Genomic DNA, 15,571 nt, shown 5'->3' with positions numbered 1-15,571 from the left:
CATTAGTTGAGACTCATCTGCACCCAGAAGACACAGGGCCATTCAGCAGAGGAGTCAGGTGTCATTGGAAGATTCCAGCAGGACAGGACTGCCCACGTCCCTGTTCAGGGCTCTGGTCTTGAGATGAGACAGCAGAGGTTTTGCCCCTCCCCTTGCTCTGTGCAGGGCTTGCCTGTGACGTCACTGTCTGTGTAGGTCCCACTCACCCCAAACAGGATAGTCTCATCCAGCGTTTCTACATTCTGTCCATCTTCCTATGAGCAGGTGCAGCTGGCTGTGCTGAGCTGCCCCTCCCCCCCAGATAAGAGGGCCGATGGCCACCCCTGTAGCTTTGGAGCAGGTGCTCTGCTCTCTACACCTGGATTGGATTTTCCAGGCTGCCTCACTGAAGCCCCATCACACTTTGCATCAAACATAGGCTCCAAGAGAGGCTGTAACTCCATACAAACTGAGTTCATGCCTCCCTGCTGTGACAGAAACCTGCATATCCGTTCATGGAAAAAGATATGGTCAGCAAACTGTTTACTCATCAGATAATTTCCCTAATGAAGGGACCAAGCCAAGACTCTCCCTCTTCACCTCCCTCTCCCACAGGGCACCCTCTGCATCTCACTCTGTGGATCCACAGCGCCCTCAACTGGCCACTTGTGCAGCAGCACTTTTGACACCTCCTTCCAAGGAAGCCTGGGAACCATGGGCAGAGAGGAGCACAGGGTTTGTGAGCAGGGAGGATGTGATGGTGACACACTGTGGTTGCACTGCTGGCACAGAGGTACACGGCCGAGTCCCCTGGCTCTGCAGGATGGATGCTCAGAGTGGAGTAGGAGCCTTCGGGTCTCACAGCAGAGAAGCGATCGTTAGGCATCCCAGAGGTGTCCAAGGCTTCCTTGTTTTGAAAGTACATCAAAAACTTTGGGCCCTGCCCTAGCATCTGTTGGTACCAGTAAAGGCCAATGTGGCCAGAAATTGGATCACACCGAAATGTCACATTCTGTCCCCTCTTGGTGACCTTATGACTGAGGGACTGGGAGACTCCAGCCTCTGTGTGACCTGGGAATACAGAAGTTGACAACAGAATCAGGAAAACAATTGTAATCATCAAACACACACACACACACACACACACACACACACACACACACACACACACTAAAACTACTTGGTAATCTGAGGACTCACCAGCCCCCAGGAGAGAGATAGTTGCCCAGCAGTGGAGCCTGGTGCCAATGGCAGGCTCAGGACAGGAAGGGGATGTCCATGAGGTTCTGGTCCTTGTGAGCAGAGGTAGAGGAGAAAGACATCCCTAGTTTCCACAAGGCAGCTCCCACAGTGACATCACTCTCTCTATCAGTCCTCTTGACGTCAGGGACACATGACGTATATGAGAGCACATATGGATGATGAGTTTAAGCACCTTTTGAACAAAATCCATGCACAGCTGTCACTTTGGATTTGTGCTGCCTGCATGCAAGGGACTCACACTGAGTCTCATTCACCTGTCACCCTGGTCAACTGGCATTTTCACTGGGACATGTAAACAGCCTCATCAGTACAACACACCAAAGGGTGGATTCATTGTCTACTCTGCAATTTAGGATCTCCTTGGGGCACCCTGTTCTGTCACCATCCCCTCTACTCTCCCAGTCACACATGCTCAACCTTGTCCCTTTCTTAGTGAGGGTGGGTATCGGGGTTGACTTGGCTTTGCCCTGGACACACTGACACACTCAGAGACTCACAGTTGGAGCAATGCCCTGGGAAATATCAGAGTAGGAAGCTCCTCTTCCTTCTGCAGGTCACGACCAAAGCCCTGCCCGTGCTCATTAGCCTCTATGTACTATAATGTCCACACAGCCTGTAGCAAAGCCTCATGTCCTTCTCAGTCACCACATATTAAAAATCAACTTCTTAAAGCTTCTGTCTGGAATAAGACTCAATTTCCCTGACCTTTAAGACACCTGTGTGTGGTACGCAAGAGGGATAGTTGGATCTGATTATCAATGACATTTGACCCTGGAGGCATCAGACTCAGGCTGATGACAAGGAAGCTGGAGCTGGGGAAGTGCCTTCCCAACTAACATGGCAGCTGCAGGGAGGGACAAACTGAAGGACAGCAACAGGGGAAGTGTGTGTGCCCGAGGCCAGCAGACACAGCCCTGGAGGTGACCTCTTCTCACATCCAGGCTCACTGTGCAGGCAGGAGCCACTGGGGGCTCCAAGGTGTAGGAGTCTGCACAGGGCTCCCTGAGTCCAGGTGCTGGGCCTCCCCCTGACTTTCTGTGCAGAGAGGTGGCAGCTGTGCAGCACTGTGGACTCACTGCTGGCACAGAAGTACACAGACGTCTGGGAGGGGGTGGCCGACTCCAGTGTGAGGGGGAAGTCTTCTTGTTTTGATCTGGAGACACTGTACCCATCAGGGACCTCTCCTTTGTCAGTGATCCCAGCAGCAACTGAGTAATGAATCAGCCTCAGCCCGTAACCCAGGTCCTGTCGCCCCTGGTGCTATGTACACTTGGTGTGACATAGCACCAGGTTTGATATTCTATGCATCATTCCCTCCTTGCACAGCCCCGTGGCTCAGGGTTGTCTTTCCCCATGTGCCCACAACATTGTCCCTGCCTGAACTAATTACCAGCCCTTGCTGCTGACCCTACACCCCTCCTTCCCCTATGAGATCAGGGAGAGGCCTCCTTGGTGTCTCCTGAGGTGCAGGCACGTCCCCTCTTCCTGGGTAGGAGGAGCCTCTGCCAGCTTCAAGCATCCTAGGACCCCTTGGTGACTCCAGCTGCTCCCCCCTGCACACATGTAGGACAGAGGAGACCTCAGTGTTCTTTCCTTGGACACCCCTGATTTCCCATAGTCTTGCGGGACAGTTAATTCTCTGTCTCCACCTGCCCCTGCCAACATGGCTGCCTTGCCCAAATCTTTCACTGTGGGTCTTCTAACGTTTAGCGGGACCTCCTACCCATTCCACAGCTGTAAGGAGATCTTTGACAACTGAAAACTGTCTCAACATCTGCCCAGGGTTGGATCCCTGCCCAAGTCTTCTTAACCCTTTTCTGTTTCCCAACTCTCCCCAGAGCTCCTTCCAGGTCAATGGCTTCACAGTGCCATCTGGTGGTCAGCAACTGACATTTCATTGCTATGTCTTCTTCCATAGCCCTAGGGATGCTGGGACTGTCTGGTTGGTGTACAGGCTAAAGATGCCAGAAGCACTATCCTCTAAATGGTATCTCAACATCCTTAACCCTAATCTCAATGTTAATTCCCACTGTTACCCGATTTCCTCCAGTTCCATGCTTAGTATCGCACCCCTATTCTCCTGAAGCACTATCGCATAATCTACAGCTACAGGCTGGGTACTGCTTCCTTTATATTGTCTTCTGAAAGGCAGAGGGAGAGAAGGAGATGGGAAAAAAATAATATCTAGTCCAAAGTAGAAAGCAAAACACACAGGGAAAGTATGCAAAGTTTCTTTTATCTCCATTGCTCCAAATGAACATAATAAAAAAAAGAGAAGAGGTATTTTATGTTATCTCCAAAATAGACAACAGCAAAAGACTGGAAAGATAATAATATTACCTTCAAGATGGAGTCAAATTGTGTGAATAAAAGTTAAAATTGAAATACAAGTAAAATGTAACACATACAGTTCGTTAGTAGTCATGGAGAAAGGATACCTAATGGGGAACTGAGGACACTGCAACTGAGACCCAAAAGCACAGTCCACACAAGAGGAACAGCCTGTACAATGGGCATCTGCTCTGTGACCCTGAAGTTGACTTGGGTAAAGCAGTGTCATTGTGGGGGATAAGCAAATACTGGTACCAAATAGTATTCTAAGGAAGCTGAGTTGGCCAGGGTCAGGTGCTGGGCGGTGGCATAAATGGAGAAACGGTCCAGAAAGGGTCCCTAATGTCTTCACAAAGACAGGGAGTTGTCTTGGGAACTCAGGTCTTCCTCATTCCCATTAGACACAGTGACCTGAGCACAGTTCAAACATGACCAGGAAATGTCCCTTCCAGGGACTCTTATCCCATGGATAAACAGATTTGGTGTCATGGCTACCACCATTTTTAGGTGGGTTTGGAGGGAATATCACTGCCCTTACCTGCCATGGAAGGCTCAGGCACGTTGATCAGGACCGAATTTTTTTTATTTTTTATTGATTTTGCCATTACAGTTGTTCTATTTCCCCCTTCATTCCCCTCCACTCTACCTCCCCGTCCCCATTACCTCCCCTTTAGTTTATGACCATGTGTCTCAAGTTCTTTAGATTCTTTATTTCCCATACTATTCTTGCCCCCCCATCTACTTTCTATCTACTGTTTATGCTACTTATTTTCTGTACCATCTCCCCATTTCTCCTCCTCCCACTCCCCTGTTGCTAACCCTCCTTGAGATCTTCATTTCTATGTTTCCACTCCTGATCTAGCTGTCCTTTTAGTTTGCTTTTGTTTTAGGTGTGGTTGTTAATAACTGTGAGTTTGCTGTCCTTTCACTGTTCATGTTTTTTTAACTTCTTTTTCTTAGATAAGTCCTTTTAACATTTCATATAATAAGGGCTTGGTGATGATAAACTCCTTAAATTTGATCTTATCTGAGAAGCACATTATCTGTCTTTCCATTCTAAATGAAAGTTTTCCTGGATAGAGCAATCTTGGTTGTAGGTCTTTAGATTTCATGACTTGGAATACCTCTTTCCAGCCCCTTCTTGCCTGTAAGGTCTCTTTTGAGAAATCCGCTGACAGTCTGATGGGAACTCCTTTGTAGGTGACTGTTCCCTTAGCTCTTGCTGCTTCTAGGATTCTCTCCTTCATTTTAATCTTGGCTAAGGTAATGATGATGTGCCTTGGTGTGTTTCTTCTTGGGTCCAACTTCTTTGGGACTCTCCGAGCTTCCTGGATTTCCTGGAAGTCTATTTCCTTTGCCGGATTCGGGAAATTCTCCTTTATTATTTGTTCAAATAAGTTTTCCACTGGTGGCTGTTCCTTTCCCCCTTCTGGTACCCCTATAATTCTGATGTTGGAACGTTTAAAGATGTCCTGGAGGTTCCTAAGACTCTCCTCATTTTTTTGAATTCTTGCTTCTTCACTCTTTTCTGTTTGGCCATTATTTGCTTTCTTCTGGTCGACTCTATTGATTTGAGTCCCAGTTTTCTTTTTCATCGCTATTGGTTTCCTATGCAATTCCATTCATTTCAATTAGTTTTGCCTTCATATGTTTATCTAATTTGTGGCTATAATCAACCAGTTCTGTGAGGATCCTGATCACCAGTGTTTTAAACTGTGCATCTGAGAGTTCCGCTATTTGTTCATCACTTAGAGTTATGGGCTCTGGGGCTTTGAGATCTTCTTGAGCCATTTTTGGTCTGTTCGTGCCCTTTAAGTGTGGGGAGCGGAGCCTTGGACTCCCAGATAGCTGGGTTGTGACACTGTATGTGGGGGCGGGGTCAGAGCGGGGAAATGACGGTCCCCTCTGCTGTTTCGCACTGGTGGGTGAGGAGTAGAGCTTTAGGTGGTTCCCCAGGGTCGGGCCATCAGAGTCACTGGGTTATGACGCTGTAGGTGGAGGTGGGGTCAGAGCGAGGAAATGGTGGGGCCCACCACTGCCGCTTGCTGTGGGGACCTGCTGGGTCCCGGGCCAATCGCCCACTCCCTCGCTTGTCTATCCGCGCACAAATGCGCGACCACAGTCAACCTGCAGCCCTGCTCCCTCGCTGTTTCCCCACGGTAGCTTGCTCGGTAGGTCGCTTGCTCAGTCTCTCACTAGGTCCAACCCTGTGCCTGGATTCAGTGCGCCTGAGTCCCTCTGACCAAGTTTTCCTGTGCAACCCCACTCCACCAGCTGCTGGTTTTGCTCCTTACCGGTCAGGCTGAAGAATTTGTTGTTAACAGACTTCCGAAAAGTTCAATTTTCTGTGTTCTGGCTGTGTTTTCTGTTGCTAACATTTAGTTGTCTCTAAACATGGTTGTGTGAGAAGGCACCACGTCTCCACCTTTGCCTCCATCTTGGCGGAAGTCCAATCAGGACTGAATTTGTGACATTGAGTCTTATCCTAGGGGCTGTAGGTTACCTCTCAGGACTCCCAGAAACCCATGATCCAAAGGCCTATTCCTTCTGCCCATGGCTAGAGGTTTGCTAGTTATCTGCAGCTGCCCCACAGGCAGGGGTCCAATTATTTATATTTAAAACAAGTAATACATGTTATATTGGTAACACAGAAAATAAATGAGAAATAAGGCATATATTCAAAAATAAGGTCATATTGAGTTAAGGAATTCGGGAAAATTAGTTCAAATCAAAATGGGAGGACTCCAACAAAACCCTCATCTCTAGAAGGATTTACCCATGGGGTCAAGATCAAACTGAGAGGTCATGGAAGTACGCTGCAGTCTGACACTCAGAATGGAGTGAAGGGAAAATGAAAACAAAATGAGTGTGGGCTCCCTCAGCCTGACAGAGGACATGAAGCCTTAGCGTTATTACTGTGGTGAGTCTCAGTCAATGGGAACACATATTGTGAAGACCTTCACTTCCAACAGGAAGGAACCTTTGACAAATTGCTGCAGAAAGCTTCCAATGTGATGGGAAACTTAGAGAAGGATGCATAGGAAGAAGGATGTGCAGGATCACCAACATTCCAAGTGCAAACCCTGAGGAGCAGGCACCCTCCCTACACAGAATGGAGATATGTTTAAGGCCAAGACCCACAGTCGTACTGAACATGGTTCTTGTTTGTGAAGTTCGATGGGTGCCTTGGAGAAATGAGCTGTCTCCGGGAATCCTAATTTTTGAAGATTTTATTTAATTACCTTTAGAGAGATGAGAAACGATGAGAAAGAAAGGGAAAAAAGCATCGATGTGAGAGATGAACATGGATCGGCTGCATCTCCTATGTGCCCCAATGGGGATCAAAATCTGCAACCCATGCAAGTGCCCTGACCAGGAATCAAACCAGAGAGCCTTTGGTTGACAGCACTATGCCCAGCCAGTTAAGACTCACCAGGCAGGGCTTTGTTCTCTTTTCCCAAAGCACAGCTGATGTTGAGAACTATGTCTTTACTGAGGAATGATGAGCAAAGATGGGCTAGTTTGGACTGTGGGAAGTGCATAGAGAGAGAGGTATGAGGGCATGTGTGCATGAAGGGGGTAATGGTACCACACTGTGGTGGAGTTGCTGACACAGAGGGATGCAGCTGAGTCCCCCAGCTCTACAGGCTGAACCCACAGAGTGGATTAGGAGCTCTCTGGCCTCTCAGCAGAGAACCAGTCCTTAGGCATCTTGGAGGAGTCTGAAGAATCCAGGATTTAGTACATCAAAATCATTGGGCCCTGTCCCAGGATCTGTCTGTGTTAGTAAAGATCAAGGTGTCCAGAAGTGGAATCACACCTGAGTGACACAGCGTTCCCTTCTTGGTGACATGTGAAGTGATGCCTGGGAAATAGCTGTGTTGGAAGCTCCAACTCCTTCTGCAGGGCATGGCCAAGAGCCCTGTCCTAATTCATTAACCTGCACATAGTATTATGTGTCTCTCCTGCCCATAGAAAAGCCTTGTGTCCTCCTTAGTCACCATGCACATGTTTCTCATATCTTCTGTCTGAAGAATGACTCAGCATCCTGCACCTTTAACACACCTGCAGATGACACTCGAGGGGATCTATGTGGATGTGCTGTTCATGAATTCCCACCCTGGAGGCATTACACTCAGGCTGATGACAAGTAATGCTATAAATAGCAACCACCTTCCTAGATAACAGAGCACCTGCCAGGACAGACTGACAGACATCAACCAAGCAGACCCTGGTGTGTGCCTGAGGCCCTGGATCTAGACCAGGCCTGAGAAAAACTAACCTAAGGGGGACCATATCACACACCTGAGATCACCCTGCAGTATTGGGCACTCGGGGCTCCAAGGTGTAGGGGTTTGCTCAGGGGTCACATGAATCCAGAGTGCAGAGCCTCAACCATATTTTTTGTATAGAGAGAAGGTGGCCATGCAGTGCTGTGGATCAGCACTTCTCTGCTGCCACAGAAGTACACAGATGTCTGGGAGGGGGTGGCCGACTCCAGCATGAGGAGAAAGTCCTCCATATTCAACCTAGATGCACTGTACCCATCAGCATATTCTCCTTTGCTGGTGATCTCAACACCCCCTGAGTAATATATTTGCCTCAGCCCATGGCCCAGGTCTTGTCGATGCCAGGACATAGCATTACGGTTATCAGTCTGATGACACCTCAGCATCACCTTTTTTCCTGTTCCTGTGACCTTGTACCTTGGACTCTGGGTAATTCCTGCATCCAAGTGTCCTGTAGAGAGAGTGACAGAGCCTTATGTTGTCATCCTACCACCAAGACTTGGGCTGAATGCTGGAAATTCCAGGGCAGGAAGCCCAGCTGCACCCACCTGCCCCCAGGAGACAAAGAGCCACACAGAAGAAGAGCCTGGGTACCATTTCAAGTCCAGCGCAGAATGTCATGTCTTCCAGTTCTGTTTGGGGAAATATAAGTTAGCCTCTCAGGGACTCAGTGATATCACTGTCCTTCACCAATGTTTGGGCTACAGAGCTAACCTGCCACACCCCTTCCCACAGGAACAAATAAGTGACATAGAGACAGTTGACAGTGCAGCATGGAATAAATGTGAGAGTCAGTTTTTTAAAGAAATCTTAGCAGTATATATGCTTTCCCCTGACTTTTGGGAAGGAAATTTATTCTTCCATCTATTATGATACAATTCCTTAATTGTGCAGTGTACAATTTTCCATTGTATTACTGGAGACTAGAAAATGTTCTCATAGCAACCGTCAAACTTTGGGGACTGCTCTGATCAATTTTAACCTCAAATATGTTCTTCTGGTTTTTTTCTTTGCATAAACTCCGGATAATTTTTATATCAACCCAGAGGGATCCCTTCCATTTAAGGAACTAAGTGTTATCCAAAAAGTTTTCACAACCTCAGGGTCACAATCATTGGAATCTGAGAATTATTTTATGTTTTCTCATGAATCACCCACTGGTAGATCCCCATCACCTGAGCTCAGGTCTCTGGGTGCTGACGGGTAAGTCTCCCTCGGTTCCAGCTGAGGCCCCAGGAGACTGGACACCTTTGCCCCTGTGACTGTGCTTTCTGTAAAAAAGAGAGGAGCCTTGCCAGTGATGTGGATGAGGTCCTCATGCTGCTACCTCTTGCACAGGCCATACCTCAGTGTGAGGTGACCCTGTCTCTGTGACTGTGTATCTGGATGTCATCTCATTTGGCAACTTCAATCACCCAGCAGCAAGAAAGGACTCAGAGTCAGGTACCAGAGGTAAGAAAGAAGTTGAGGTATCATCTCATGGACAGGCTTCCAGCTCAGGGCCTGGCAACCCCAGGAATGGCTGTGAGGTCACATCCAGGACATATTTGTTCCCAGGAGACCCAGAGCCACATAACAAAGGAGCCGACTTCCTAAGCTTGGACCAGTGCAAAGCACAGGACCCTTTCATGGAGGCTCACGTTCTTTGGGTTACAGGACTGGGATTCCCAGAGAGGTGAGGACTGTTCTCATGTGATGTGCAACCCACCCATAATATTAGTATTCTCAACAATTCCCTAATTCCTTTAGTGATATAAGCACCTACCAGGAATATTTCTTTTGTGATTCATTTGTAAGTTAATTCATTAGGGTCACATATCTGATGTTTTGGAAAACATGCACCTCATCTCAGAGCTCTGTTTGTTCTGTGTGTTTGTTCTGGCAGCTCCCAGCCCCATCAGCAGCACGGCCACCACTAACATGGTGCTGGCAGATTGACGACACAGAAATGACGGAGAATTTCAGGCTTCCTGATTCTCACAAGTCCTTTTCAAAACTTCTGCCATGTTGCTCTATTCTCTTTTTCAAAGAGCACCCTACCATTTCATCAGCTTTCATCCCCACAAAGCCCCACCTGCTCTGTACCTACAATCCACGAGGGCTCATTGAAGGAATGATGGAAGGAATGAATGGGTCTGAGTCCAGGAGGACACATCTTCTGTAAACATAACCCAGTCTCGTCAGTGACGAAAGGATCAGAGCGTGAAGGGAGCAGAGACCCATGTGAGTCTCTTGGGAATTCAAAATAGAGCAAGAAGAACTGGGAAGAGATCCTTCATAGGCATTATTGTAAGACTTTGTTTTTTCATAAGAGTTGTAGAATGAATGGATGGCAGAGTGAATGAAATACCAATGGTGGTCTCTTGCAGGGGGAAGGGTGTTCTGATGATCACTTTGCTCCATCCCTGTCACAGGTCAGGCTGCTTCCAGGGGCACAGTCTGAGAGAAGGACTTAGGAGCAAGAAGCACATTTGGAAAATGACCCCAGGAAGCAGGAGTCAGAGGTCAGAGAGGAAGAAACATTGAAGAAGAGACTAGTATGAGGTGCGGGGTTGCTCCTGTGCTGGGACATCTGGAGATGGATTTTGTTAGAACCAGCAGAGAAGGACCCACAGCACCTTCCAATCTGTCCTCCTGAGCACAGAGGCTGGAGCTTTTGTCCCATGCTGTGTTCGACTCTCTGACTCCCTGAGAGTGTCAGCACTTCTGTAGCTGTGGCTGTCCTGGTGAGCAGGCCTCCTGGGCTCCTGGAAGAAGGAGGATACCAGAGCAAAAAGCAGAGGGACTCCCACTGGACTGTGACTGGGTGCACTCGGTCCCAGGTAAATGAACACAGTCTTGCAGGGAATTGCCCACTGCAGCTGAGGCTGAAAGCAGGGCGAGGTCAGCATGGGATGGAGGCGACAGAGACCCCACAGGGATGGCTTTTCTCTAAATGAAACTGCCCCTTCTCCTGTCCTTCTGCTGTGTGATCACCAATCACCCTGGAGCCGCAACCTTCTGGAAGCATCACAGCTTCTTGTATGTCAGACTTCATGTCAAACAGGAAGTGCTGTTGTGGGTCCCATATTCAGTTTCCCTCAGAAACAACTCTTTGTACAATAGCTCACTCACCTAACAGATTATCAGAGGTCATTACTTGCATTTCAGAGGACTCTGTATGGGGACGTCTGTGAGGTAGGGAGAACTCACCTGTGCCTGCACTGATCCCTGCACCGCACTGAGTAGTGATTGTGCTGGACAAGGGAATTGTCACAGAGTTCATGGGCACCTAAGAACACTCAAGCCCATATTGTTTTATTAAGCAATTTGTTTTATTTGCTTGCGTGAAATCTATGCCAAACATGCATTATTGGCCCCACTTTATAAATGCAAAAATTCAGACAAACATCCGAGGCACCAGCCCAAGGCAGGGCAGAAGATGACAACACAGGTCTCTGAAGCTGGATCTCTTCCCTCTTCTGCCTGTCATTATACAGGTGGAAGGTGTTAGGCCAGTGATTTGCGTCAAAGCCAGCATGTCTGAAAGGGACCCTTGGGGCAATGTTCCCATTTTGAAGATGCCTCCTCACCAACGTGCAGAAGAGTGGATGACTTACAGCAAGGGTGGGAGTCAGCGTGGCCTGTGGTGGAGTCCAGTTCTGATCTGCGTTGCCTGCGCTCACTTTAGCAAATGCTCTAACCTCTCCAACAATCAGTGTTTTCACCTGTAATGTGGGTCGCACACCTACCTGACAGAGAAGGAGCAGTGATGTGAACAAACACGTGATTGACTACGGGAGTGGGCGGCTGTCCAGGTGAAGGGGGCAAAGGGGGCAAAACTTAGAGGCATGAGAGCATAAACAATAGAATGCTGGGAAAATGCTAATAACGAATGTAATTGAATTAAATGCACACAATGAGTAGGATTAAAGTCATCTGTGTTCCCCATAGATTCCCTCTGCACTCCGTGTATGCCTCCAACTTTCCTTCAATGGCCCTGACGCTCAGCTGTTGTCTGCAGCTCCTCACCTGGGAAGGTGTTGCAATTTCAGATTTTCTGACTGGAGGTGGTGGCTCTGAGGACAGGCTGAGATCCCTCACCCTCCTCTACCCCTTGCAGTGGTTTAGAAACACGCATTCCCAGCATGAGCTCCCATGATGCTGCTTGTTATTCCATGTGGGCTTCTGTTTCACTCCGAGAGTCTCCTGACAGACTGGAAATCCCCCGGGGTCACTTAGCTCCTCTCTTAGGGGAATATCATGGCCTCACCCTTGCTCTGTCTGGAACTATGTCAGGACAGACACATGTCCTCTGGCTTGAAGCTCTATGTCCTAGAATTTGATAGGGGATCAACCGTGCACCCTACATTTGAGGTGTTACCTCCTCATCTCAGCTCAGAGATTCTTGAAATGGGAGACAGTGTGCTCTGTTCTATCTCATGGACAAAAGCCCTTGCAGAACCATGGATCCAGGGTCTTGTTGACTTCAGAGGTGTGGACATGGAGGACGGACATTCATGGAATAGTTGGAACATCCAGGAGCTATAGCTCCCTGTCTATGAAATGGTGCACCGAGTGCTCCCCCTCTGTAAAGTGGACATAGGGTGTCCACTAGGACTGTGCACCACAACACACAAGGTGGGCCTCCACTGTGTCACTGAGGAGGGCTTCCTACCCTGTGCTTGGAATTGCACGGGGCTGGCAGAACTGAAAGAACATTCAGGAAGGCTCTGGCTCAGCTCAACAGGGCAAGGGGAGTGTTAGAAAACATCTAGTAGCATCTGTGGAACTCAGCTAAGGCCCTTTCTTATACTTGCAACATCCTCAGCTGGAACAGGGGGGTGTGGGTACAGAAAGCCATGGCCCCTGAAGGGCTATGTCTAAGCTGCAGGCACAGAGGTCGTGGCCAAGTCTTCTAGCTGCAAGGCTCACACAGCCAGCTCTGAGCGGTAGTCACTGAACACTTTGCCTTTGAAGGGTTCAGAGATATCTCCTTTCCCATACCCCTGCTGTTCCTAATACTGAGTTAGGATCCAGGGGACTTTCCCTGAGCCTGCAGATACAAGTACACACTCTTATGTCTGAAGATGGGGTGGCATTTCAGAATGGCCTTCCCACCACAACCTTTGATGAGGTGTCTAGGGGACTGGGTGACTCCAGCAGCCACTGACTCTGTGGAGGAAGGAGACAGAGCTGAGACAAGCCCAGGAGGCAGATGGACACTCCAGCAACACCCAAGAACATTGGGGTGGAGGGACCTCCCACCTGAGCTGAGACTCACCTGCCCCCAGGAGACACAAGGCTGCACAGTAGAGGAGCAAGCTGCCCCTGGAGGATTCAGGAAGCACAAGACTGGCCATGTGCCTGCTCAGGGCTCTGGTCTTTGGGGTGAAAGAGCAGAGGTTTCACCCCTCCTGTTGCTCTGTTTGCAGGGCTTGCCTGTGATGTCACTGTCTGATATCACTGTCTGTGTAGGTCCCACACACTCTGCACCCCCCAGACATGGTCTTTGGGCATAGCCTTCCCTGATTCTGTCCATTTTTCTATGAATATGTACAGCCGGCTGTGCTGAGCTGGGCCCTGCAGATGTACTGGGCGGGAGGCCCGCCCCATAGCTTCGGAGCAGGTGCTCCTCTCTACACCTGGCTTGGGTTTTCCAGGTTGTCTCCCTGCAGCCCCATCACACTCTGCACCAAACACAGGCTCCAAGAGAGGCTGTAATTCCATGCAAAACGAACTTCATGGCTCCCTGCTGGGACAGACACCTGCATATCCGTTCATGGAAAATGATATGATCAGCAAACTGTTGATTCATCAGATAATTTCCTTAATGCAGGGACCAAGCCAAGACTCTCCTTCTTCAACTTCCGTCTCCCACAGGGTGCCCTCTGCATCTCACTCTGTGGATCCACAGCGCCCTCAAGTGGCCACTTGTGCATCAATGCTGTTGATACCTTCTTTGCTAGGGAGACTGTGAACCATGAGCAGAAGGGACCACAGGGTTTGTGAGCAGGAAGGAGGTGATGGTGACACACTGTGGTTGCACTGCTGGCACAGAGGTACACGGCCGAGTCCCCTGGCTCTGCAGGATGGATGCTCAGAGTGGAGTAGGAGCCTTCAGGTCTCACAGCAGAGAAGCGATCGTTAGGCATCCCAGAGGTGTCCGGGGCTTCCTTGCTTTGAAAGTACATCAAAAACTTCGGGCCCTGCCCTAGCATCTGTTGGTACCAGTAAAGGCGAAAGTGGCCAGAAATTGGATCACACCGAAATGTCACATTCTGTCCCCTCTTGGTGACCTTATGCCTGGGGGACTGGGAGACTCCAGCCTCTGTGTGACCTGGGGACACAGAAGTTGACAAGAGAATGAAAAAAACAAACATAACCATCACACACACACACACACACACACACACACACACACACACACACTAAAAGTACTTGGTTTTCTGAGGACTCACCGACCCCCAGCAGACAGAGGGTCACCCAGCAGAGGAGCCTGGTGCCCATGGCAGGGTCAGGACAGGAATGCGAAGACGATCAGGTCAGGTCCTTGTGAGCAGGAGCAGAGGAGGAGGAACATCCCTTGTCCCCACAAAGAAGCTCACAATGACATCACTGCCTCTGTCAGGCCCCTTGAACTCAGGGAAAAGCAATGCACATGACAGCACACTTGGGTGACTCGTTTAAATACTTCCAAGCTGTCGGGAAAGAGGCTGACAATCCCTGATGGCACTTGATCTTCCCAGGCCTGTTCATCTAGACCAGAAAAAGGAAAGCCAATGTGGGCACAACACTGTTAGCAGCGGGCAGTGAGGAAATTCCAGGTGTTGAGGAACAGACTTGAGTGATTTCTTGCTCCTCAGGTTATGAAATGTGGGTCACAGAAATATTCCTTCCCATCATGGGTATAAACACAAACAATCATACTTAAGCTGCACGATGTCTGTGAGCACTAAATCCTATCCCTTCTCTAAGCAGCAGAACCTCGCCTGGCAAAGGCCTGAGCCTGCCTGGCTGGCAGCAGCCACTTTGCACTCACTTCCTGAGTGGGGCAGAGTGTTTTTGTGCAGGCAGCTGCCACTCCTGCAGGGCTGTGTCAAGGCTGCTGGCACAGAGGTACAGGGCTGAGTCGCTCAGCTCCAGGGAGCTGGCATTCAGTTCAGAGCGGGAGTCACTGAACTGCTTCACTGAGAACCGATCAGGCATGTTCCCTTTACTTCGCTCTTGCCCATTATAGTACTGAACGAGGAAATCGGGGCCCTGACCCTGGGGCTGTTTGTACCAATACACAGAGAGGTCTCCAGAGATATAGGAACACTTCAGTGTCACTTGCTGTTTTCTTGCTTTGACCAGGTGTTTTGGGGTCTGCATAACCCCAGAGTCTGCTGGACCTGTTGGGAAGAGACAGAGAGAAGTCTGGAGACAGAAAACAAGGAGCCTCCCCCAGCAGCCATCACCCCAGGCTTCTATGTCAGGGATGTGACTGCGTGTCCAAGACTTACACACAGTGTCCAGGGCTCACCTGCTTCCAAGAGACAAAGGGCCACACAGCAGAGGAGCCTGGGGCCCATGGCAACTTCCTAGGACCTGTCCCAGCTAAGGGTGGGGTCCCTTGGGTTGAGCGGTCTACAGTCCTGTACTCCCTGTACCCTGATAGGAGCATTTGCTATGATGTAACTGCTTTGATGAGACTCTCCAAGGAGGCTGCCCCCTGGTTCTCTGAACCC

The 15,571-nt window shown here is 49.3% G+C and overlaps 1 gene segment (V, D, J or C); it reads right to left on the bottom strand.

The window, feature by feature from the left end:
• Nucleotides 1–14,879: 14,879 nt before the first annotated feature.
• LOC119048506 (T cell receptor beta variable 9-like) lies at nucleotides 14,880–15,571 on the bottom strand. The segment is given in 2 exon segments: nucleotides 14,880–15,235; nucleotides 15,367–15,571. Coding segments are annotated over 2 exon segments (405 nt in total).

Source organism: Artibeus jamaicensis, unplaced genomic scaffold, assembly GCF_021234435.1.
Source record: "Artibeus jamaicensis isolate MK-2021 breed Jamaican fruit bat unplaced genomic scaffold, CSHL_Jam_final scaffold_2172, whole genome shotgun sequence".
Lineage (NCBI taxonomy): Eukaryota > Metazoa > Chordata > Mammalia > Chiroptera > Phyllostomidae > Artibeus > Artibeus jamaicensis.
The sequence above is the reverse complement of the archived record's forward strand: the minus strand, read 5'-3'. Positions and strand labels throughout refer to the sequence as shown.